Raw genomic sequence first — 27,871 nt, 5'->3', positions numbered from 1 at the left:
CTAACTCGCACTTGATCTGTGTTGCATGGTACATTTTGGTGGATGCAAAATAAAGCTAGAGATCGGAAACTAATTGTTGGGATGTATGTATGTACAAGGGTTTAATCGAGTAAATATCGTGTACAATGCATATATATCATTTTGTACAAATTATAATTTGTTCAAAACAATTTTACAAATTATAATTTGTATTTTGACTTTCAATTGTACAAATTATAATTTGTCAGATTTGCTCTAAATGCTTTGGTTTCAGAGTTATAAGCCAAAATCTTCATTTTACCTCTATGTTCTTTTTTTAACCATGGCGGCCATCTTGGTTGGTTGGCCGGGTCACCGGACACATATTTTAAACTAGATACCCCAATGTTGATTGGGGTAAAATGTAGATTTTGGCTTATAACTCTGAAACCAAGCATTTAGAGCAAACCTGACGGGGTTAAAGTGTTTACCAAGTCAATATCTATCTGCCCTGAAATTTTCAGATGAATTGGACAACCGGTTATTGGGTTGCGGTCCCCAATTGGCAATTTTTAAAGAAATTTTGCCATTTTTGGTTATTATCTTGAATACTATTATAGATAGAGATAAACTATAAACAGCAATAATGTTCAACAAAGTAAGATCTACAAATAAGTCAACATGACCAAAATGGTCAGTTGATTTCTTAAGGAGTTATTGCCCTTTATAGTCAATTTTAAACAATTTTCATTAATTTGGTAAATTTTTGTAAATTTTTACAAAATATTTTCCTCTGTAACTAAAGGGCCAAGTTTATTATAGATAGAGAAAATTGTAGGTGGCAAGAATGTTCAGTAAAGTAAGATCTGCAAACACATCACCATCATCAAAACACAATTTTGTCATGACTCCATCTGTGCCCTTTGTTTAATACATGTATGCACATAGACCAAGGTGAGCGACACAGGCTCTTAAAAGCCCCTAGTTAAAGGCTGATAAACTGCTTTACGTATTGATAGTTGAAGATCAAGAACCGTTGCTGTAAATAAACATGTGTCTTTTAGAGCTTCAATTTAACGTTAAGACATAAAAAAAAAACCTGTTAAAATTCACACAGAATTCCTTATATTTGGTACCAAAAATCTCCAGATTCAACAATTACGCCATAGATATTTTGAAGACTGGTTTGGACACGACCCTACTGAGGAATATGTATAATGACATAAACCACAAACAACAACTCCTGATTATAAGTTACTGTCTTGTTTTCTTGGTAGGATATTAGTCTTGGGTTTATCGTCCACACAGCGAACGTTTTTAAGCAAGAATGATCGGTGTTTCAATGTGTCAAACTCAATTTAATTATTAGACCATTATGCTTGTCCTTGGTGTTCACATGATCGTTCTTTCATGTATCATTCCCTGTTAGGGTTAGAACCTTTTAAACAAGTTTCTCCTTCTGATCAACATTGCCGACCATGTTTACACAATTACATCAACTGAGTAAATGACTAGAAATTAAAGTAAATAATAATACCTGGGATATATAGCTTTGGCATATTATTAAAGCAATTGGCACCCAAAGTAATTATTCGCTGTATAGTTTTGAAGAAGAGACAAATGTGAAAGTCAAAAGATGCAATTCTCGATTTCTTAATTCACTCACCTGCTCAAATGAATGTATTTTGTAAATACAATGTACTGTATGATAATTTAATAACAAATCTATTGTGGTGTGTATTAATGCTTTTTTTCACCAAAATCCATATTATAAATAAACTCATCATAGATACCAGGATTCAAATTTTACATTTACGCCAGACGCGCGTTTCGTCTACTAAAGACTCATCAGTGACGCTCGAATCTAGAAATGTTTAAATTGTTGTACAAGTTATAAGTGATTTTTTTGGTCAAATATTGTACAAATTGTAATTTGTACAGGCACTTTTTGTACGAATTACAATTTGTTCAAAGTTAAAATACAAATTATAATTTGTACAATTTTTTCGTACAAATTATAATTTGTACAGAAAATGGTAACTTTTACACACCAGATAGATCGTGAATTGGTCGGAATAATCTAAATTAATATGGATTCAATTACACGACCTTAACTCGACCATTCATGACCCTTTAACGACTCCATCACAACTCAAACCCGACCACTAGTTGAATTCATATTCGATAATTCCGACCAATTCACGATCACAACACGATCTTACTCGACTAGCTAGACCAAACCAACTATACTCGATCTCAACCACATCTCGACCAGACCAGATCGACCTCATCGTATAGGGGTTGTAGGGTTAGTCGGGAATTGGTCGGGTATGTACAATTTCAATATAAAAACGTCTGCATTTTTTTATATGACCGAAAGAAGTGGGGGAGGGGGGACATTTAGTGTTACCCTTGTCTGCCCGTTAGTATAGTAACGTACGTCCCAACAATGAGTTTCCGTTCTCTAATTTTATTTTGCCTCAACCAAATTTTATGAAACGTATGAACTATATATATATATGCTTATTGCGATCAAACACAGATAAATTTCGAATTTGGGTGGCGTCACACTAACCGTCATTGGGTAATGACACTTTCATGATAACGTTACATATAAGCTAGGCTATTATCTGTGTCCCATGTTGACATTCTCTGTTTATGTGATTAGATTCAGAGTTAACAGTAGTTCTCAGTAAAATCAAACATTTAAAATATCTACATGGAAATGAAGCAGTTGGATTAATTGTCAAGGTGGTTAGAGCTCAGAGAGCAAGGTTAATAGCTGTGAAGGAGCTTGAAATGAGCGTAGAAGACGAACAAGAAGGCGTAGATAGCAACGGACACCGAGATATATAGGTGAGGCAGAGGCCGATACGGAGTGAAGTAGGACGCTAATATGTTAAGGGAGTTTTACTAATCTCTTTTTTACTTGAACACCCCAAATTGAGATTTGACACTGGATAGAAAACGAAATCTGTAACAAACATAAACTTTTAGCCACCGATTTACAAGCAGAGCCAAATACAATGAAAGTCCCAACTATGTATTGGCTTCCGAAGCTACACAAAACCCCTTACAAATATAGATTTATTTCGTCTTCAAGCCATTGTTCAACTACTAAATTGTCTATTCTTCTTACCAGCACACTTGGTACAATTAAAAACCTGATAATAAATTGTTCAAATAAGGCCTTCGAAAATAGTGGAATAAATTTACTTTTGGAGTGTCAAGAACTCGTTGGAAGTACTTGATAAATTGCATGCTTATGTTGGTGATTTTGAATCTGTTCAAAGTTTTGATTTTTCTACCCTGTATACCACATTGCCTCACATTCTGATTAAGAAAAAATTCACACACCTAATTAAATGGGCATTCAAAAAATCAGAATGTGAATATATATGTTCAAACTCTTTTAGGTCATTTTTTAGTAGCAATAAACAAAAAAACTATGTTAATTGGACATGCTTTGATACTATATATGCCCTTGAATTTTTACTAGATAACATTTTTGTTCGCTTTGGGGATTCCGTATATCGTCAGATTATCGGAATTCCAATGGGGACTAACTGTGCACCACTTATTGCGGACCTGTTTTTGTATTGTTATGAGTTACAATTTATGACAAAAATAAGCAAAGACCCATCGAAACAACATCTGATAAACAAATTTAATAATACTTTTAGATATTTGGATGATATTTTGGCTCTCAATAATGACGACTTCAGTATGTATATTAATGAAATTTATCCTGTTGAACTTACTTTAAATAAAGCTAATACTAACAATGACCACTGCCCTTTCTCGATCTTGATATCTATATCACTAATGGGAAGCTGAATACTAAAATTTATGATAAAAGGGATGATTTTTCATTTCCTATCGTTAATTATCCGTTTTTAGATGGTGACGTTCCCTTGTCACCATCTTACGGTGTTTATATATCTCAACTTGTACGATTCGCTCGTGTATGTAACAATGTTTTAGATTTTAACGAGAGAAATTTAATTTATGTATTACTGAAAAATTATTACACCAGGGTTTTCGATATCACAAACTAGTCAAAACATTTACTAAATTTTATCATCGGTATAAAGACATCATTCGTAAATATAGCTCAACATGCAGACTTCTAATACGTTCAGGTATTTCACATCCAATTTTTTATGGAAATATTCTTTTTAAGCACAAAGGTGTCAGTATTCACCTCAGAAACTTACTAAACCTTTGAATAGACTTATTAAGAAGGGATATAATTACGATACTGTTGTCAAGTCATTAAAGATTGCATATTTTGGCGTTAATATTGAGTCACTGATAAGGTCTTTGCATCGGAACTAAACACATTTATTCTAAAAACAGTTGTTGGCATGACACGGGTTATGTTCTTCTCATATATGTTATGATGGTATGATACTAAACCCCTGACGGGAAGGATTGTGCCTGATGTTCATATGATGAAATCATAATCTTACAGTCAGTTTAATTGAAGTCTGGAGCTGGCATGTCAGTTAACTGCTAGTAGTCTGTTGTTATTTATGTATTATTGTCATTTTGTTTATTTTCTTTGGTTACATCTTCTGACATCAAACTCGGACTTCTCTTGAACTGAATTTTAATGTGCGTATTGTTATGCGTTTACTTTTCTACATTGGTTAGAGGTATAGGGGGAGGGTTGAGATCTCACAAACATGTTTAACCCCGCCGCATTTTTGCGCCTGTCCCAAGTCAGGAGCCTCTGGCCTTTGTTAGTCTTGTATTATTTTAATTTTAGTTTCTTGTGTACAATTTGGAAATTAGTATGGCGTTCATTATCACTGGACTAGTATATATTTGTTCAGGGGCCAGCTGAAGGACGCCTCCGGGTGCGGGAATTTCTCGCTACATTGAAGATCTGTTGGTGACCCTCTGCTGTTGTTTTTTATTTGGTCGGGTTGTTGTCTCTTTGACACATTCCCCATTTCCATTCTCAATTTTATTAATGTTAGATAGCAATATAATTTAATTTTACCATCCCGTTCTCCTTAAGGATCTTAAAATCAAGCCTACACAATCAAATATGTGCATGTGTATGTAATCAGTTTTTTTCCCATATATTTGATATCCAGTAGTTGATTGGTTAAATATATTTATTTTTGGTGTATCCATGGCAACAACTTTTTTGCTAAAAAAATATTACAAAAAGGGGGTAAATATGTCACATTTTCCCCCAAAATTTGGCTAAAAATACAATTTCAATCCTATGGACTGATACTTTTTCTGAAACTGTTTACACTATTATATCTATCAAGAATTCAATTTAAAATCGTTTGTCTTTCGTTTTGTTGGGTTTCATATTGTTAAATCTTAAGTTTTCTATGTTGTGCTTTGTAAGCTGCTGTTTTTCTTCTTGTCTGTTTTCGTTTTTGGCTATGGCTGCGTCGGTCGGTTTTCAACCTTTGAGTTTGTTTGTTCCTTTTGGTATCTTTTGTATCTTTTTTTAAATTTCACCCATCCTTGTAAAAGTACAGACAAGTATGTACATTGAGGAATTTCTGTGGAGTTAAAAGTAAATATTATAGTAGTAACAACATTTTTTTGCGGAAGAAATCCTTTAAAAAAATCGTGTAGAAGTCAGTTATGTGTACTCGTGAATGGTCGAGTAGAGAACGAAGAGTGTTCGAATGTGGTCGCGTAGAGATCGGGTATTGGTCAAGTTGGTCTTGGATAGACAAATATAGATCATGAAGCGATCGGGCATTGGTCGAGTAAATCTGGTCAACATATTGAACAGGTTGGGGTTGATCGGGAAATCATCGGATATAAGTCGAGCATGATCGAGTACTGATCGGTAAAATATTTGTATTCCGACAAAACTCCATCTCTATACGATCCTTTCCCGATCAATTCGACCGCTTTTCGACTAATTCTCGATCTCTTCTCGAGTGACTAGCTTTTTGATCCCTGCTCGAACGTTTTTGAAATGTAGAAAGTCAGATCGATGACGACAAAGGTCGACCATCCCGAACATTCTTGTCAATTGAGTCAGACCAGTCTCCCAATCGCTTAACCTGTCTTGATCGAGATTGATCGAGTTGGTCTGATCAACATTGTGAACCTAGCATTAGCAGGGTATTATTACTGGATAGAATTCTGTATAAAGCTAGGTTCACACTGCCGATCAGATGAACTCGATGATCCCGATTGTCCAAATTTCCACGACCAAGCGTAATCAAATTCTTAATCGGGCCTGTTTACGACTTCTACCCGACTGATATCCGACTGTACAAGACATTAACTCGACCATTCACGACTCCTTAGCGACTCCATTACGACTCAAACCCGACCACTAATTGAATACATATTCGACAATTCCGACCAATTCACGATCTCTACTCGATCTTTACGCGACTAGCTAGACCAAATCAATTATACTCGATCTCAGCCTGATCTTGACCAGACCAGATCGACATCATCGTAAACGGGTTGTAGAAATAGTCGGGAATTGGTCGGGTATGTACAATTTCATATGACCCGCTGCATCAGAGGGAACTTTAAATGTTACCCTTGTCTGTTCGTAAGTACGAACGTACGTCCCAACGATGAGTTACGTTCTCTAATTTTATTTTGTCTCAACCAAATTTTATGAAAGGTATACACCATGCTTATTAACATCAAACTCAGATCAAGTGCGAATTTGGGTGGCGTCAGATTTACCGTTCTTGGCCATGGGTAATGACTCTTTATAATGTTATATTTTAGCTGGGCTATTATCTGTGTCCCATTGACACATTCTCCGTTTATTTGGTTAGATTCAGTAATTCACAGAAGGTCTCAGTAAAATCATATATTTAAAATATTTACATGGAAATAAAGCAGTTGGGTTAGTTGACAAGATGGTTGATCTCAGAGAGACGGGTTAATAGCTGTGAAGAAGATGGGAGTGAGCGTATAAGACGAACAAGAAGGCGTAGACAGCAACGGGCGCCAAGAAATCTAGGTGAGGCAGTGGCCGATGCGGTTTACCACTGTGTGGGCAGTATGAAGTAAAATCACAAAAATACTGAACTCCGAGGAAAATTCAAAACGGAAAGTCCCTAAACAAATGGCAAAATCAAAAGTACTAGATACTTGCAGGAGCGCAACAAAGAGGACCAATGGTTTCACAAAATGAGATGTGTCACTTCAAAAATTTCTAGACTTGCGGATGATAAGGACAGTCAAACAAAAAACAGGTAAAATATAATTTTGATGTTCTTAACAACTAACTTTGAAGGCTAAATTAGTCATCAGCTGTCTAATAATGAATTTTATTGCACAATTACTTTCATATATGAAAAATACTCTGGTGCCAAAATGCGGAATCTGCTTCTCTTCCAAAACACCTGAGATCATCCCAGGTTTTGTTGGGTTTCATGTTGGTTAAGTTTTTAAGTTGTTTTATGTGAATTGCTGTTTGTCTTCTCGTCGGGTTTCGTCTTTAGCTATGGCTGTGTCGGTAGGGTTTCGACTTTTGATTTGATTTTTCTTTGGTATTTTTAATTTTTGTCTCTCTTTTAAAATTTTATCCGTCCTTGCAAAAGTACAGACACGTATTGTACATTGAGTATTTTGTGTACTGTTAATAACATTTAAAAATAAATAGTAACACTATTTTATTTGCGAAAGAAAAACTATGAGATTTAATCAGATCTGCATACACTTGTATAAACCCGTGTAGCAGTCATGTGTACTCGTGTATAGCCGAGTAGAGATCGAAGAGTGGTCGAAGGTGGTTGCGTAGAGATCGGGTATTGGTCGAGTTGGTCTGGGTGAAGAAAAATATAGAAGTCGCAGTATTCATGAAGCGTTCGGGCATTGGTCGAGTTAATCTGGACCACATATCAAACAGGTTGGCGTTGCTCGGATAATGATCGGATATTAGTCGAGCATAGGTCGAGATGATCGAGTACTGATCGGTAAAATATTTGTGATCCGACCAAACTCGATCCCTACACGATACTTTCCCGATCAACTTGACCGTTACTCGAAGAATTCTCAGGCGATCTCTTCTCGAGTGACTTGCTTTTCGATCCTTACTCGAATGTTTTTGACATGTCAAAAACTCTCGGGTAGAAAGTCAGATCGATGACGACCAAGGTTGACCACCCCGATCATTCTTGTCGATTGAGTCAGACCAGCATCCCGATCGCTTAATCTGTCTTGATCCAGATCGATCGAGTTGGTTTGATCGGCAGTGTGAACCTTGCTTTAAGAAATTACAGTTACCAAAATAAGCCTTACCGCTCCATGCAATTTTGAAACTTTTGTTTTGTTCGATTTTCTGATTTTACCCTTAATTAGTGTCCACCTCCATGAACAAAGTCATACTGTATAATTGTTTTTCGTGTATTCATGATCATAACATATTTATCAAAATAATGTACATTTCCATAGCATGATTGACATTGTCTTTAATTGTATGTCATCTCTTTATGAAGTAAGTGTGTGACACTTGTAGTGACAAATATTTAGCTAGAGGCTATCATCACCTCAGTAATGCACATTAAGGACCATGAACCTTTAGAAACTAACATCTTTTGATATTATAAACATAATTATATAGATATATATTTGTAAGACTAAAGATCTTAATGGATGAGACACAAAAACCGGTACATGTTACTATCACCTTCTGCAGGAAAAGGAGACACAATGTGTCATTTTTGAAATCTTATTTGTTGGATAGTTAATCAGCCGAGTGAAATGACGTTTTGATGACTGCAGGTAAGGATAATGATTAACTATCTCATCTAGGTTCCACCAGAAAATCGTGTTGAAAACGTTTTATGCATCGCATGAATTGCACAGTTTTATTTTTAAATGACTTAATGTTTAAAGTTTTAATTTCACACCACACTTCTATATATTTTCGTTTCCTGTCTCGGTATGTATATCTTATATTTGTAATTATAATGTCCTCTTGTACACTAGTACATGTGTCTGGGGTTTATATGAATTAAATCTTCAAACTTTAAAGAATTTAAAAACAAAGAACACTTCGAGCCAGGGGGTTGGGGTGGGTTACTTCCTATATTTTTAGTGGTATGAATGTGCCGCAAAACAGTGTCCCTTTTTTTCATGACCTGCTGGTTAGATCAGGGTCCCTTTTTCATGTCCTGCTGGATAGAACAGGGTCGCTTTTTCATGCCCTGCTGGTCAGAACAGGGTATTTTTTTTAATGAAGTATTTGTCTAGTACAGGATCGCTTATTTAACTGTTAAAGATACAGCCTAGAACCCGGGTCTAGAACAGCATCTATTTTACACGGTCTTTCAATATTTCTGTATAGGACATGATACTTTTTTCAATATTTTGTGGTTAGAACAGGGTATGATTTGGCAAGTGCTGTCGGCACAGTTAGAATGAAATTCAAAACAGTGTGGCTGTGGCCATTGATTGACACATTAATTTCATCCATTGACTGGGACAATTTACATGAACGTTTGTCTGTAACGACCACTGTTCACGACGTACCTACGATAGACATTTAAACTGTGGGTTCACCAAAGGTTTCTTAACGCCTTTAATTATAAAATAATTCAAAAAATTAATCAGGAATAACCTTTATGTTTTGATTTATATAATTGATATAAATCAAAACATCGTGTTATTTCTGATTAGTTTTTCGAATTACTTTATTAAGGTGTTGAGAACCTTTGGTGACCCCATAGTTTAAGTGTCTTTAAAAAGTACATAGTGAGCAGTGGTCGTTACATACAAACGTTCACCTAAATTGTCCCAGTCAATGGATGAATTTAATGTGTCAATCAATGGCCACAGCCACACTGTTTTGAATTTCATTCTATACCCTAAAAGATAGTCAGTAACAACCCCCCCCCCCCCCAGGGACTACGAGACAGCTGATTGACATTGAAGTGTTCAAGATCTACAGCAATAAATTATCTTGTACTTTTTCATATCTGAATGATACGAAAATGTTTTTTGTATTTGAAACTATCAAATGACTAATATTTGTAGCTGTATTTACTAGTATTATTACTTCCAAATTTGTTTTTTCTAAGACAAGTATATTGAAATGAGGTATTTACATCGATCATGATATCATCAGTGTACACACCAATAACCTCTAGAAACAAGAATGTGTCCCCAGTACATGGATGCCATCCGCCCGCCTTATCATTTTCTATGTTCAGTGGACCGTGAAAATGGGGGAAAACCTCTAATTTGGCATTAAAATTAGAAAGATCATATCGTAGGGAACATGTGTACTAAAGTTGATTGGACTTTATCTTCATCAAAAACTACCTCGACCAAAAACTTTAACCTGAAGCGGGACGAACGGACGGACGTACCAGAAAACATAATGCCCATAAATGGCGCATACAAATGTGCTTAATTCAAATGTATTATAGACAAGAAATGTATATCACCTGGACAAGGGAATGAATATAGATATGATAGAGTTTTTTGTCGTGAATATCAAAGAAAATTTTTAACTTTAAGCGTTAATTTCTTTTTAAACAGAATGTAAACTTTTCATAGTTGAGTTACTTGCTAGGGGGAAATGACAGTTTATAACGTTTAACTATATATAATAGCAATATAACGGGTGCAGAATAGGGAGCATCTGAGATCACACAAGCTGTTTGTGGGTTTCATGTTCCTCAGACATTAGTTTTTATGTCCTGTTTTGTACTTAGTATACAGTTGTTTGTCTTTTTGTCTTTTTTCTTTTTTTGCCATAGTGTTGTCACTTTCTTTTCGACTTATGAGTTTGAATTCACATTTGGTTTATTGTTTTTGCCTATCTTGTACAAGTAAAGGCAACTTATCAATGGCATGTGAAATGATTAAGAAACTAGACTGTTTTCGAGAGAGACTTATGGGTTTTTATGTATGTACATGTACATGTGAATTACTGTGGCGGATTGTACACAGCGCAGAGAAAAAAAAAGAAGAAAACGTTGGTAAAATTAGAGGTTTAAAGGAAGGAAGCTTAACTACATGTAGGTTATGTGAAAATGGTTTCAATCTCAGCTTCTTTGTTCGTATCCCTTTAGCAACATGGAAAGTTCAGATCAATAACAACAAAAAAATGGGATGTAACAGTCCGAATGCTGACAAATTGCTTTATGACCACGTCCACCCTGTGTTAGGTGTATTTCTATTTGTTTCCGTCTGATGAGTTAAGCCTTTTTCAACTGATTTTTATAGTTCGTTCTTCTGTTGTACTGTAACACCACTGTCCCAGTTTAGTGGGGAGGGGTCCCGCTTACATGTTTAACACTGCCACATTCTGTATGTATGTGTCTGTCACAAGTCAATAAGGTTGTCGTATGTTGATGTGTTAGATATTTGTTTTTCGTTTATTTTTTGTACATAAATTAGGTCGTTAGTTTTCACGTTTGAATTGTTTTACATTTTATATTTTCGGGCCTTTTATGGCTTACTATGCGGTATTAGCTTTGCTCATTGATGAAGGCCGTACGATAATTCCTATAGTAACTTGTTAATTACTTTGTCACTGTGTCATTTTGGTCTCTTGTGGAGAGTTGTCTCATTGGCAATCATACTACATGTATATCTTCTTTTTTTTATGATAGATCATATGAAACTTAAATCTGTTCACTTTTTCACTTCTAAATTATTAAAAGAAATCAGAGAGTAAAAAAGCTTCTCATTTTTATTCCTTCAACAATATTTTTCTTTAGAAATTTCGATTTGTAATGGATAATAATTACATTACATGTATGTTTCATTAGAATCCGTTATTTTGGTTGGCTGACAACAATTGAGAGGCACTACAATATCATATTTTATTTTCGTATAAACTATCACAGTTATGACTGCACGTGCGAGCCGGGAGAATGTTAAAATAATGCATTGAAAAAAACCCGAAACGCTTGAATTCTTGTTGCAATATAAACTGTAATAATTACATTGCATGTATGTTTCATTATGATATTACGTTCTTTTGATTGACTAACAGCAATGTCGCACTCTCCTGAATGATCATTCATAACACAATGAAATGTAACATTCATGATGACACGAGGTCCCACAATACAGTGCACAAATAGATAAAAGAAAAACTTGATAAAAATCCTGTTATCATGATCCTAGCTAAAAAATGTAATTATAAGTATTGAATGCTTCTTTTTGTAATTTCATAGGGATGTAAAAGCGTTGACCGTGCGCACATTTTAGCGCTTCATACAAAATGTACTTTCGTCAACGCTTTTACACCAATGAATTTACAAAAAGAAGCATTCAAATATTTTTTAATGAAAATAATTGAATGGTTCTTTTCTATTATTTATTAGGGTTATAAAGGCGTTGGCCGTTGTGCACTTCATGAAAATGTTCTTCGGTCAACGCTTTGACACCCAAATAAAACTACGAAAAGAAGCATTCATTTCAATATATGACTAATAAACAAACAAAACAAAAAGAAAAAAATAACATTAACAAAGAATATAAAGCCCTTACTACATGTACTAAGTCTTTTGCAAAACTTTTATTGGTTCTGACAGTCTGAAAAGTCCAAACTTGACCATATTTCTATACCTCAGTCACCATAACTGGTTTATACTTTTCTTGCTCGGTCAATATATTATTCCTGTAACTTGCATACAAATGTATGCGTGCGTGTTCATATACATCTTTAAAACAGTACTTTAAAACATATTATCCTTTAAATTTATGATATCATTACTAAACTTCATAAACTAACAAATTATAGAAGTACGTGCACTACAGATTCGACTGTCTACAGTACACATTTAATTGTATCACCATTATGTACATGTATTTGACATCTTCTACATACGTACATGTGTATTGAATCTTCTAATAAATGTTTTGTTAGCCCTTCGGTCATTCATACACAAATGGGACTCTTAAGCAATTAGCTTTTGTGTAGGTGAAAAGAAAACTTATTCAATATCAAGAATGATAAAAAATAACGAACAACTTGTATCAAAAGAAAAACAGACAACAGACGTCATGTTTATGAGATGACAATTTGTTAACGATAATTGTTGATCATTCCATTCCCCCTTCATATGGAAAATAACCGGTCAAGGTGTTATTTGTTGTATTTTGATGTTTACGTATTTGGATAAAGACATAATTTATGTTCGTGTTGTTTACGAATTTATACTGCAACCATGCTATTTACGCAGTCAACTTATATTAATGGTATACACATTTCTACCTGCTTCTAAAGTCTATTAATATTTCGTTTTTTGGTTTATTTCGAGACAATGTATATTTGTAATTGCGTCTATGAAATTCGATTAAGATTTGTGTTGATTTCTGATAGAAAAAATCTAGTTTACTACGAAAGTAACTGTCCAAAACTACGTTTTTTTTTCTTATAGTCAGATATTCTTTTAATAGTTTTTCAATGCATCTATCAAATTATTTTTTTCTTTTTCAAAATTTAACACTTTAAAATATGGGGAAAATGTGAATTCAGAAAAAAAATTGCGATCTGATTGACCAGAATATTTTTTCATCAAATTGGGGATCAAAATATTTTTTTTTTAGGAAAAACCATCCCCCCGCCCCTTGAAGTAAAATGGTCGTTCTCTTAAAAACTCGTATGCCATCACAGGCGTGCAAATACAAGATTGACTTAGTACGGGAAACATCTCTCCACTTGACTTCGAAATCAAACTGGGAAGTTGTATGCAAAAATGTCTTTATTTGTTTGGTGTGTCACTCTTTCAGATATCAAATTGAATCAGCATTACTGTGTGTCATTAAGATGGCGCGGGCAGTGTCGTACGCTTTCTTCCTTTTTCATTATTAAGTTAGAGATATCGGTTCAATTGTTTGGATAAGAAAATTATTTCCGAACGTTCTTCCCGTATTCTGATTCGGTTTAATGTCAGTACTTCCCTTTCCCATGTAAGAAGGTACAGACATGATCAGTAAAGAGATGTCAAAAACTTGATTTGCTGTTTCTTTGATGTTTAAATGTAAACACTTTCCCTAATATTACAGATCTGTAGATTATATTTAGTTTTTTCAAGGAAAAAGGAGTATTAATGTGTTCATGTATTTCTTAACATTAAAGGTTGTTTTAAATTTTCCAAAACATGTCAAAATCTATGAAGTAGAAAATTTCTCGTTAAACATTGTTGTAATCTGATCTTATAACATATAATACTTAATTTTTATTTCAGTAAAGAACATGCAATACTTGTAAATTGATTGAATTAATTAGAAAAATGGACTGGTTGCTTTATATTTATGGCTGTATCCAAGTTTTCTACTGCATGGTAGATGCTGGTAGGACTTCTAAAGTTGTAGTTAAATTGGATATCGGACCATTGCAAGGAATCAAGGTTTTATCAGGAAGTTCTGAAGTAGCTGTCTTTAGAGGAATTCCGTATGCTAAGCCTCCAACAGGAAGTCAAAGGTTTGAACCTCCTGTACCTGTGTTGCCATGGAAAGATGTTTTTATTGCTTCTGGTTATGGTTCTGTATGTATTCAGAGTTCTACAATAGATAACAAAACTTTCGTTGGAGACGAAGATTGCTTGACACTTAATATTTTTAAGCCAATGCTTTTCTTAAAGGAAAACCGGAACATTCCCGTTATTGTTTTGATACATTCGGGGAATTTTATTTCTGGGTCGGGCAATTACATAAATGGCGTTGAACTTGCAAAAACACTTGATGCGGTAATTGTGACGATGAACTACCGCTTGGGAATATTCGGATTTTATTCAATGAGAGGACATATTAAAGAAAATTTAGGAATTTTAGATCAAATAGCTGCCTTAAAGTGGATAAAAAATAACATCAAAGATTTCAGTGGGAATCCGGATAATATATTACTTGTTGCAGACCAAATCATGGCATCAGTACATTTGATGAGCCCTCGTAGTAGATATTTTTTCAACAGAGCTATTTCGTATGACGGAGAGTCGTATTTAAATCCCATTGCTGGATATAATTTTAATTTTGAAAGCCATCGTACAAGACTAGAAAACCTTTGCGGGAGTATTAAATCAACCAATAATTTACCCGTTGAACACATAGTTTGGGTATGCCTGAGAAGTGCTGGAATAGAAAATCTGTATAACTTATCACATGAATTAACCGAACATTTGTGGCACCCTTTTCGCCCTGTATACGACGGTCATGTGATAAGTATTGACTCCCATATCGTTACAAGCTTCTTGCATTGTGATTATTTAGCTTTTAAGTCAGATTTGTTGATTCCAATGTTAACAAACAGAACTGAAAATGACACATCATGTAAAGAAATCTTTAATAATGTTGTTTCTCATGTTTCAAAAGAGAGGTATAGACATAATAATCATCTGTTAGAGAACGTATTACAATCATATTATTTTCCACAATTTTCGAACCGTTTATTTAACTTCTGTAAAGCAGTAAGATTGTTACTTAACGACCTAATGACGTCAGCTATAATATCATTGGCTAATCATCACAGTCGAACTGGATTGACATTTCTAAATTTTGTGAATTTCGATGTTGACGGAACGTCTTTTTCTGAAAGTTCAATGAGTATGCAAACCACCAATATAGCGTGTATATTAACCAACCAAAACACAGCGTCGTGTCAACTTCCAGTAGCAATTTCAGCTGGAATAAATCAAGTAGTACGAACTTTCTTGTATCATGGGTAAGTTGTATTAATTTATGTATTATTACTTTTAATATAACTGTTCCAGAACAAATGAGTATTTGGACCGTATGCGTACTTAAAAAAAATACCCATTCAATCAGACTGTACTCGTACAGTCAGTCGGACTGTACTCGTACAATCTGCCTACATTTTACTTTAAGAAACTGTTCAATTTTATTAGATACAAACTAAAACACACACGTGTTATCGCTCGAATCATTAAGCGGAGTTATTGAGAATTACCAAAGCTTGTTATTTATTTTATTTAAAATTTGAAGATATATAAAATAGTCATAAAAGTAACATTATGCAAAACTGTAACACAATACGAATGTACACAACAAAACTTGTTCTGCTAATGTAATGAGCATGTATTCTATAATGTTTTTTCGTTATTTTTCCTAGTTACCCAACAGTAAATCCGACAGTCGTTTGGAGGCCGTATACTACTACAAGCAAAAATTATTTACAAATAACGGCTGAAATGTTTTACACTGGAACCAGTTCTGACTGGCCGGTTGAAAGAATAGAACGTCTTTGGTTGAAGACATTACCGGACGCAGATGTTGCAACTTTATTTTCAACGGACCCTGATGTCAAAGTCATACAGCAATCGGGTAAGTTCTCGGAAGATAGACTATGCTCTCTCAGACTCTATTTTTTTTCTAAACAGATTTACAAGATGTTTGACATAGTTTCTCATTATTCTAAAACAAAACCATGAAATGCCATTGAACCATTGCTGTAATTTTGAAGATAATCAATAACGTTCATATCAGATTTATTCTGATTGTCAATTTAAATCAAAGACATTAAAAGTACCAAATCTGTAATAAAAATAAAAATGTTACATTTTGATATCATGCATGACTACACAAAACTACTGATAAGAAGAGCACAAAAATCGATGATACAGACCTTCTAAAATTCAAACTGACCATTATTCCGTGCGTTCATCGTGTATCGTGCGTGTTGCGTGCGTGCATCGTGCGTGTATCGTGCGTGTACCAATCGTGCGTTCATCATTCATCGTTCCGTGTATTTTCCGTGTAACGTGCGTGCATCGTGTATTCTTAATCGTGTATCGTGCGTGTATCGTGCGCTCATCAAACATTCATTCTTAACCGTGTATCGTGCGTGTATCGTGCGTTCATCAATCATTCATTCTTAACCGTGTATCGTGCGTTCGTCAATCGTGTATAATTGTGTAGATCAGATAACGTGCATTTGTGAAACGTTCATCTCTAATTGTGTAACGTTCATACATTGCGGTTTTTATATGATAGTCGGTTATAGAGCGGTTAAAGTATATGTGTATGTTCCGACTTTAAATAAAATTTACAGTCATACTTACTTTCTTGTAGACTCTTAATTAACTTCATCGTACATAACGTTCATACAGATTCATGACTTTTTGTGTAAATAGTTTATCATCTGTAAAGATTTTGTGGTTATTCGGTGAATCTTGGCTGGGACAGGCCGGACTGACACATTTTGATATAATGATACATGTTGTACGTACAAACAATAACATGATATTGACATTTCTACGACAGAAGAGTTAAAATTGGAATTTCTATTCAACTGAGCGAAAATGGACTTAAAAATATACTGTTGGCCAACTGGTATTTGTTAAAAATATTCTGTCAATTAAAAACAAATGTGTTTTTGCAAAATTTAAATGTGGGGTAGCTCCACTAAAAAATAGAAACTGGAAAGTATGAAAGAAAAGAAGTCCACGAGATGACATGTGTTGTAGCTCTACTATTGAAGATGAACTTCATGTCATTCTAAAATGCCCATTATAGTATAATATTATACATTTTAATGAACATTTTATTTTTACCCGCGGCTATAATTATCAGATAGCGAAAATTTAATATTTTTATTTAATAACGGCAATGTTGCTGCTATAGTCGCCAAAAACACCAACAATATTTTATTGAAAAGAAACTATACAAATCCTTGGTTGTAAATCCTAGGTAGATTATAATTCTTCGCTTATTTGGCAAATTCCTAATAATAGTATGCTACTAAGATATTTCGAAATATTTAAGTTTTGATAAATACCATTATAAATATCATTTTTGTCTTAGTTTCTGATGGTCACATGCACGTTATGTTATTTCATTGAGAAAATACAATATACAACATTGTCGGGTAAATGTGGATTGCGGATTAAAATGTTAAATGTCAAACATGAATTAACAAATTAAACTGAGGTGAATTAACACGAATATGTATATTCTCTTCAACGGTGTTTGAATTCTCTGTTCTGAATTTCATTTAAACTAAGCTAAAATGTTTTGTGGAAAATTGAATAAAAATAAACATTACATGTATTTGAAGGCATTATTTTAATTAAACAAATATAAGATCACGCAAATATATCATGTATTATTTTAAATTGAGGAACTTTTAAAAGTTGAAATTGGATTTACAAGTTTAAGATATAATCTTGTTTTTTTTTGTTTTTTTGTTTTTTTTTTTTTATATAAATTAGTTAAATATATGGTATTATCATAACAAGTCTTTACTTGAATGGAATAAACATGGAACACTTTCACGGATTCATTTTTCATTGTGTTCATGGTTGCCTATCAATGACACCGTTTTTAATGTACATTGTATGTCTAAAAGATTATTATCCGAAAAATAATTCACGATAGTACGTTGTTACTGACTAGGTTGGTCCCCTCCGTAAAACATTCAGTATGCCTTCGGAACATACAAATATTAAGGTATTGTCAAGAATTTCAATAACGGTCGGGAAAGAAATTAGTTGTTAACCTTCTATGATTATTAAAGAATGACGGATGTTGTTTTTTTTTCGGTACGTCTTAACACTGCTAAGGAATCCTTAGTGCACTAAGGCTTTGACTATACAATGCCACTAAGGAATAGAAGGAGTGCTGTTATGTATGTTTTTTGTCGAGTCTTCGACTTTAGTCGAAAAAGCGAGACTAAGCGATCCTACATTCCGTCGGCGTCTTTGAAATTTTAATGACCGTTTCTTAAACTATCCTGGATTTCTATTAAACTTGGACAGAAGCTTGTTAATAATCATAAGATAGTATCAAGAAGTTTTAACACTTATCTAGATTCATAAACTGTCCTGGGTTTTTATCAAACTTGGACAGAAGCTTTTTTCAATCAAAAGATAGTATCAACAGGAATATTTTATTGATTTATTTCCTCATTTTTTTTAACAAATTGTCTGTTTAGCATATTGGATGAGGTAATTTATGAAATAATTACTGTGGTGTGTTCATTACTCACTGTTGAAGGCCGTGGGGTGACTTATGGTGAAAACTTCTGTGTCATTTTATTTCTTGCGATGAGTTGTCTCATCCCCAATCATACCACATCTTTTTCTTGTTATCAAAACTTCAAGACGTATTTTCAAAAACTTTAAGAACAATTGTACGAATATGTATTGAAACCTCGTAACCAGCTTCAACATGTTCATGTGTGGACAAGTATCATTTGCAAATATTTAAAACACGTATTCAAAATGGCGATTAACTGGAAACAACAAAGTATTAATACCAGAATTTGTGAAAACGCTCCACGAACAACTCAAGCTGACGACTTTGGCGCAATGGAGTGCGATGGTTTATAAAACGCGGGATATCTTAATTAAAGTCTACATATGTGCAATTATTATGAGCAGTATATTTGTTTCAATGTCAGTATATAAAGCATTTTTTTTAATTTGTTTTTAGGGATGCACCCAGTTGCACCTTTTCATTTAAGATATATTTCCGTGACGTATCCTCGAAAGATTAGTCACATCACTAAAACAATAAGGGAAATGAAACTTCTTCTCGCATGTTGCACTTTGGGTAATAGTTCTCATCGACAAAATACTGCCTTGGACTCAATTTTTGTATAAATATAAAGAAGCCAAAATTTGGTTCTGAAATGTATATTTTTGTAAACTCTAAAAGCTAGGTAGCATATCCCTTAATTGATATAGGCTCTTACTGAATTCGACAATGTTTAGAGACAGTGCTGAGGGGGGGCAAGGGGGGTCCCAATAACAGCAAAACAGCAAATTGATTTGGCTCATAACAGATAACAAGGAATTAAAATGGACAAAAACAGATAACAGTAAATGAAATATTAAAATAATTCGGTCTTTGACAAATCAGTATTTCTTACTACGGATATAATCCTTTGTAATGCATTCCATTTTTTATGACTATGTTTTTAGTATTAATTTATGTATCTAGAATTTGTTTAAATTACTACTCAATATATTATAATATTTTTTATACGCTCGTTTACGGAACGTATTATGGTATACTGTTGTCCGTCTGTTGTCAACATGTCGGACATTAACTCAAAAACTCTTTAACCATTTGCATTACACTTTGGGAAATTGTTTATATCTATTGACGTGAGCTCCCTTTTCTTTTTTTTTTTCTTTTTTTTTTTATAAATTTTAGATTTTAAGTTTCTGGGTAATGGGTTTTTTTATTCAATAAAATTTGTGTTTTTTTTTCAGTTTTCTGATAATATCTCAAAAATGCTTTCACAAAGCAAGGAATTTTGGTGAATTGTTTACATCTATTAACATGAGGTAACTTTCAATTTTTATAAATTTTAGATTTTACGTTTCCGAGTTAATGGGTTTTATTAATTAAAAAGGGGTGATTTTCCAGTTTTCAGACATTAACACAAAAATGTTTTCAGCAGTTCTCATGAAACGTTGGTGTATTGTTTATATATATTGACTGAAGCTCTCACTGAAGCTCCCTTTGTTGATAATAAAAAAAGTGACCTAAAAGAGTTTGAATATTCTGACTTTTTCTAAATGACCATTTAATGGGGTGTGTGAATTTTTCTTAATAAAACTATGAGGCAAAGTGGTATATAGGGTAGAAAAATCAAAAGCACCAATTATAAGCATGCAATTTATCAAGTACTTCGAACGAATTTTGACACTCTAAAGGCAATTTATTCCACTATTTTCAAAGGCCTTATTTGAACAATTTTTTATCAGCTGAGGTTTTTGATTGTACCAAGTGTACTAGTAAGTAGAATACATAGTTTAGTAGGGAAACAATGGCTTGAAACGAAATGAATCTTTGTTTGTAATGAGTTATGTGCAGCTTCGGACCCAAGTACATGGTTGAAACTTTCATTGTACAATGCATTTGGTTCTGCTTTGAAAAGAATTACAGAGCTGAGTCTATGTACCATATTATATAAAAGGTTAAGTGGTTGTTAGGACCTAGTCCTTAATTGAGATCCTTGTCAGATATTCCTGGCCATTTGTTTTCCTTTTTTTCATATTAAGAATTGTTTTAATTTAATATGTTCGTACGGAAAACAAGGAACATTATTCTCATACAAAAAATTAAGATAATTCTAAATACACATTCATAAAAAAAATGAAATTTATTACAAAGGAAAATCATAAGATATACTTGAATTGTCCTGGACCTCACTTCTGTGATGGGTATATGTTAATGGAATCCTTCTCTGAATACGGACAAACATATTAGTAGTGGTAGACCCCAATGTCCAATGATCTTCAATTTATACCGAATATTGACTGTCAAAAAAAAATGCTAACATTCCAATTTTCAATAACAGTTAACAACAAATACATTATCACAATAACAGATAACAAAAAAACTAAAAGCCCAATAACAGCTAACAAAGAATAAGACAATAACAGCTAACAGCAAATGTATTTTCAAAATAACAGATAACAAAGAATTAAATTGCCTCATAACAGCATAACAGTTAAACCCCTTGCCCCCCCCTCAGTGCTAGGGCTGTTAGCAAGTCAAGGTCGCTAAACTCTCATTACCCGTTTAGAGATTTTCTGAAAATACAATGGCTTTTGCCTTATTCGAAACAAAAACATTAGCAAATATAACTGCTGGCCTTCGGCTGTCAATTGTTCTTTTCGGGTTGTTGTCTCTTTGACACATTCCCGATTTTCATTCTTAGTTTTAAAATAACTAACAATGATACTATTTACAATTGTCAGTTCAAAATACATTTAAGAAGTCAGTGCGTTGATACATGTTATATTTTACTGAATTTACTATATCCGTTATTATTACGTAATATATATATTATATACATTTTTAAGTCCTCTGTCCAGGTGGAAATAACGGGCCGTAATAACAATATGTGATTTGTATGTCAGGTGAAAGTGACAACGGGTGGTATGTATACTAAAATGTTTATCGTCTTCCATTATACATGAGGGTGTGAATGGGGGTTTATAGAAGGAAATTATAGACAAAAAAATAAAGAATACAAAAAATAACCAGACAAATAGAAAAGAAAATGATGAGGTACTAGAATATATGGAATAAAGAATGATCGGCAAAAGGTAAAACGAATTATAAAACGAATTGCCTAAAAATATAGAATACAGAAATACTGAATCCCCATTCAGACCCTCATGATCTGACATTTAAAGCTTTAGGACATTTATGGGCATGCGATACAGTTTTAGACAGTTTCTTCATAATAGTTGGAACAAAAATCTCCATACGGTATCAAGCCAAATTTCTAAAAAGAAGGGAAATATGCTCTTAAGCTAATGGTTAAATCTCGAAAAAATGTTAAAATGCTAAAAGTTTTTAAAAGAAAGAGTTTAATGTCTGCTATTTTAGATTAATTCTGCGAATTGTTTTTGTCTGCAAAAACATAAAACAGAGAGATAAAGAGAATCACAACTAATTGAATAAAATGGAGGATTGAAATGGAGAATGTGTCAAAGAGACAACAATCCAAACAAAGAGCAGAAAATGGTGCGTCTAAACACGGCTAAGGACTCATAAGTGCACTAATATGTTATAATATGCTACTAAGGACTAAAAGAGTGATGTGCAGTGTAAACAAATTTCTTATCTAAATTGAGATTGATATTTAATGCATATATTCAAATTTAATCAATAAAAGATCACTGATAACAATTGAACAATGCCTGTGCCGGTTTTCGTTTATTTTTCCGAAAATCAATGAACTATAAGACACGTGTCAAATTACATAACTGATAACACTATTACCTTAAAAAAAGAAAAAAAAATATTATTTAGAGAGGAAAATTACCCAGACATTTAGATATATTTACCATAAAAATATGTTTTTAAATTTTTAAAAAATCATTTAATATGCATCGGTTTATGATTTAATGAAAACATATAGAAAATTGTTAAGCTGTTTTTTTTTCAGGAAGGAAAATAATGTTTGCATCGAGAAAAATAGCCCCTCCCCTATAAATGATCATTAATTTACCTAAGTGGGAGCTTAAATTTTGGAATCAATCGCGAGGCCTGACTGCCATAAACAACAGATTACGAACAGCAAACAGTGGATACACCAATTCATTGATATGTATGAAAGACAACGACGGACACAAAATGATTGCACTGAATAATTTCAACTACCATTGAGATAGATTTTTCAAATCTCCTTATCAAATTAGACATGCATTTAAAAAAAACCCTTGGGATATCTATTACCGTTAGGTTTCAAATTGGAATTAAAAATTGCATTTTCCCAAAGAGTTTTAGGTAAAACCCCGTGAATCTCACCTCCTAGAAATTTGAAGTGTCAGCTAAGATGTTTGAAAATATGTATGAATTTTCTTACATACTTGAAATTGGAAAGGAATATAAACACATTCAGTATGTTTACTGTACAAACAAACAACAAACACCAATTGTGTCTTATATTGTTGAAGTCATTTTTACTGAGAGCAAAATTTGATTAATTGATTATTCAGTGGTTGTTTAAACGTCCAGTGGCAAACATTTCATGCATATTCAGGACGAAAAGTCGTTTCATAAGTATATAATGAAGTATTTGGTATTACAAATGTTTAAATTTTCTAATTATTTAGTAAATGTCATTTTCTTGGGTAGTTCTAATTAATTTGTACGAATCAAATTTTTCTGACAAAATAATATCTTTTGCTCTCAATTAACACATACGATTCTGATAACAATGGATAATATAAGGAACTTTGTAACTTAAAAAAAGAAATTATGATTGTTTAATCAGGTGTTATGTCAGTTCGCTTGTGTCAGTCGGATCACTGATTTTCGGCAATATCAAGGAAAAACCGACACGTTCTAAAGATTGTTCAACTACTCATTTATTGGTGAAATTATAACCTAATATGTCCTGTTGATAAGTATATATGTACAGAACTACAAAAATTTGCAGTGAATGTTAACATAAAAGAATCAAATAATTTCTGCTATGCTTGTAGTGAAAACGAAAACAGCTTACAATATTTTTTAGATATATACATATATAATCGTTTATAAAATGTATCCGTCAAAGTGAAAAAGTATATAACATGTAAAAATACATAGATCATTCATTTATTGCAATCAATTATATAAAACATGTTAGTTAAAATAATTTCTAGAACCAGTCACTCTCTGTAGATATAATGCATCGGACATTGTATGCCTAAAAATAAAATCTCGATTTTTAATTGTATGAAATAAAATTAGTAAGAGTTTCGCGTAACACAATGTCTCGCCTTCGTTTGCCTTAAACTTGAACTCTCAGGGTGAGGCTGAACAACATCAAGACACTATATTTTGATTGTTATGAGCTTCTGTCCAAGTTCACAAATATTTCCGGTGTCTATAAAATAGCCGACTTTAATTAAGTTATTTGAATCTGAGCTGGCAAAATAGCATGTTATCTATTATGGTGGTATCGGCAAAACAGCTACAAGTATTGCCTTTAATGAAAATGCATATCAATTTTAAATACTATTCTAAATAAAATAGCTTTGAGAATCGTGTAAAAAGCGTTCGTTGTTCAGTCGTCAATGAATCATTCAACGTGCGTGTATCGTGCGTGCGTGTATCGTACGTGTATCGTGCGTGTATCGTGTATTTATCATTGATCGTGCATCGTGTGTGTATCGTGCGTTCATCATTCATCATTCATTTTGCGTTAATCCTCCGTGTAACGCTCATCGCTCATCGTGCGTGCATCGTGTATCGTGCGTGTACCGTGCGTGTATCGTGCATTCACCGTGCGTGTATCGTGCGTGTGGTCAGTTTGGATTTTAGAATATCTGTACCCTGCAATACTCAATTAGACAAAAGCTAGCATTTAAATAATAATAATAAAAATGGCGACGGTCAACAGTAAACCAATTACTAGTACTGTAGTTGATGGTCAAAAATGATCAAATTTGGCCATTGTTTTATTATTTTCTGTTTCATCGTAACATATATATTCTATCAATCCGTAGTGGTCAGTGTTCAAAAGGTCAATAAAACTTAAGGTGGCTCATGGGTACAAAAATTTCAGCAAAAAAATAAACCTTTATTTTTTCATTACAAATTTTATTTATAGTTATAGTTATAACTTAATGATATGGTACAAAAATCAACCAAAAAAAAAAAACGATTCGGTTTGGCCCCAGATGACTTTTAAAAAGTTTATATCATTGAAAAAGCAAAAAATGATTTGTACCCAGGAGCCCCCTAAAAGCTTTCAAGAAAATTAAAATGTATATCGCGACCAGATGTGAATCATGGTACAAATGTTTATTTCTTTCTCGTTTTGGAAAAGCAGGACAAAGAGATTGATCTTGTGTGGTAAAAAAAATACATTCAAACACATCACTATTTTGATTTTATTAAAGAAAGCTTCAGTACGAAGTTGCTAAAAGTACGCCCTATGTCTTTTTTAAATCAAATTTTCATATGCATCTTTTAATTTGTTTTCTTATTTGTTTACTTCTCGGATCAATTATCAAAGGTTGTATGCTAATATTAATGCTTGTGAAAAACTATCTATGTATAAATGTTACAAGTTAGATTTTTGTATAGAGAATTATTTCCAATATGATTTTAATACCAATTTACTTACCGAGCTACGTAGTGGAAGCTTGAAATTATATTTAGAAACTGGTAGCTTTGACAATATTACTAGAAACAATCGTATTTGTAGTTGTTGTAAAATGAATCATATTGAAGATGCATACCATTTTGTGTTAATTTTTCCTGCATTTAGATCACTTAGATCGTGACCGAAAGATAATTTGTTACAAGCTACATGTACATGTAGGTAAAAAAGCTTAACAAGAAACGGTGTAGCTATCTAAAGGCTGCATGATAATTAAGATAGCAAATTATCAGTTAATATGTTGTCCACATGTATGTGTTTATATTATAAGTTAGTTCTGCATTATTTAATTGTTCTCTGCATTTCTGTCATATTTGTCATGTATGTTTTTTTTATGTTAATCTTGTTATTTTGCTAAAGCAAGTTTGTTGCTAATGCAATAAAGATTCATTCATTCATTCGCTTCTTAAAACTTTTTTGATAATGATCTGAATTTACATGTTATTTTTAGTTATAAGAATTATTTTGAAAATAAAAAGTTTTTTTTTTTTACAGTTGGAATGTCTTGGGGATTAACAGAGCAACAGGTAAACTGTTAAATCGTTTTAGAAAAGAGTATTTAAACATTCAAATGTGCGATCATATATATATAATATATATGTACATTTACTTTCAATGTAAATATTTGAACCGTTACAAATGGTACAAAGACTATTTATTGAAAGTTCACCATAAAAATAAAGATCACAAATGATTCCTTTTATCTCCCATGATATGAAGAGTGATTGGTTGATTGATCTGTGTTTAACGCTACTATACATTTTATATATGCTATTTCGTGGCGCTTATTTTTTTATTGGTCGAGAGAACTGAAGTACCCGGATAGATCCATTGACTGTCGGTACTACCATAGGAAACGTGACAATCATAGTCAATTAAGATTGGAGTCGAGCACTCTTAATCAAAACGCGCAAGAACACAGTTATTTCGTAGTGCAACTTTTTTTAGACATTACAAATTAAAAATATTGCACCTGCTCTATCTCTACAGTGTAGTAAACTACAAGTAGAACAAATAATATTAAGATTATAGAAAATTATACCAGTTCTAACTCAAAATATGGAAAAGGTGGCCAAACAATCAGTTTTACAGTTTCAGACATACTATATTTTTTTTTATTACCGTTTTAACTAGACCAAATCACTACTAATAAAGATTCAGCACCTAAATTGAAATACATGTAATTTCATCCTTTTACTTAATATTTCATGCAAGAAATACCAAGAAATGAATTGGGAAAGTGTAAGAATAAAAATTGCAAGTTTACACTGTTTACACTTGGGACTATATTAGACAACGAAAAACAAAGGACGATAACTGTGTCTTTGGACCGGAAGAAACAAGCGTCTGTTGTTCATAATTGATTCGTGTTTGTTCGTTCTACTAGTTTTTTGTTGTAAGACTGTTGGTTATTGTTGATTGCTATCTGTTTCATTTAATTTTCAATTATGAAAACTGTTATGTTGTGATTATCATTATCATCAGTTAATGACACATATGTATATGCAGCATCATCAAGTTATATATTTGAAATTGTGTCGCTGCATCTTTGTTTTTATCAAATTTATTTTGTTTATTTCAGCTTGAAGCTCTGATTTTCAGCTTAGTTTTGTTATGTTTGGTTCTTATTTGTGTGACTTTGACATTGTTTCGTATTGTTTGTTTTGTAAATGGGAAGACATTTTACACGAAAAAGAAGGCACAACCAAAGAAGGGTGTTGTTTTGACAGACACAAAAAAGAAACGAGACACAACCGGTTCATTTGGTTGTAAAGTATTTCATACACAAGAAAGTATTAGTTTGAATAGACGGACGAGTGAGCATGCTGACATCGATGCTTGATACTAGTAATTTGAACATAATAACTTGTTTAATTATATGTACTTGAAGGACCATTTCAGGAATAATGTGTGTTTCCCTTGGTATCTTTCCCGACTAATACGTTAAAGTTAGACTCGATAATCAGTCCAGTATAAAACAGAGTTCATATTCATAATACATTAACACACACGTGATCTACATGTAGTTCTGAACATGATTGTAATTATGTATTAATCATTATTTTTTCAGATAAACCATTCCTCTGTTCGTAGCATATTTTTCATGTCCGATAAAGTAAAAACTTATTTAGTAGTTGGTTACTTTATCTTAACATAAGGCAATATATGATAGTGACATTAAGTTTGATTTGATAGTTAATATTATTTTGATCAACAATTAAGAATATGTAGCAGTAAGATACGTATGGAATCAAACGGGCAGTCTGATTAAAATCAAACCTCTCAGCGCTCCCGTTTCTGATAAGTCGCGTGGGCTCCCTGTTAGACTGGCAAACAGGAGATACGAGTCTT

General features: G+C 33.0%; 1 protein-coding gene across 1 annotated transcript; it reads left to right on the top strand.

Moving 5' to 3' along the window:
• Window positions 1-8,479: 8,479 nt before the first annotated feature.
• Window positions 8,480-27,559, top strand: LOC143063620 (carboxylesterase 4A-like). The gene is made up of 5 exons (XM_076235849.1): window positions 8,480-8,700; window positions 14,130-15,601; window positions 16,010-16,221; window positions 26,015-26,046; window positions 27,102-27,559. Exons 2-5 carry the CDS (start codon window positions 14,175-14,177, stop codon window positions 27,360-27,362), a joined length of 1,932 nt encoding a protein of 643 aa, XP_076091964.1. The 5' UTR covers window positions 8,480-8,700; window positions 14,130-14,174; the 3' UTR covers window positions 27,363-27,559.
• Window positions 27,560-27,871: the final 312 nt, after the last annotated feature.

Source organism: Mytilus galloprovincialis, chromosome 2, assembly GCF_965363235.1.
Source record: "Mytilus galloprovincialis chromosome 2, xbMytGall1.hap1.1, whole genome shotgun sequence".
Lineage (NCBI taxonomy): Eukaryota > Metazoa > Mollusca > Bivalvia > Mytilida > Mytilidae > Mytilus > Mytilus galloprovincialis.
Note: the sequence above shows the minus strand (reverse complement) of the source record. Positions and strands in the feature narration are given on the sequence as shown.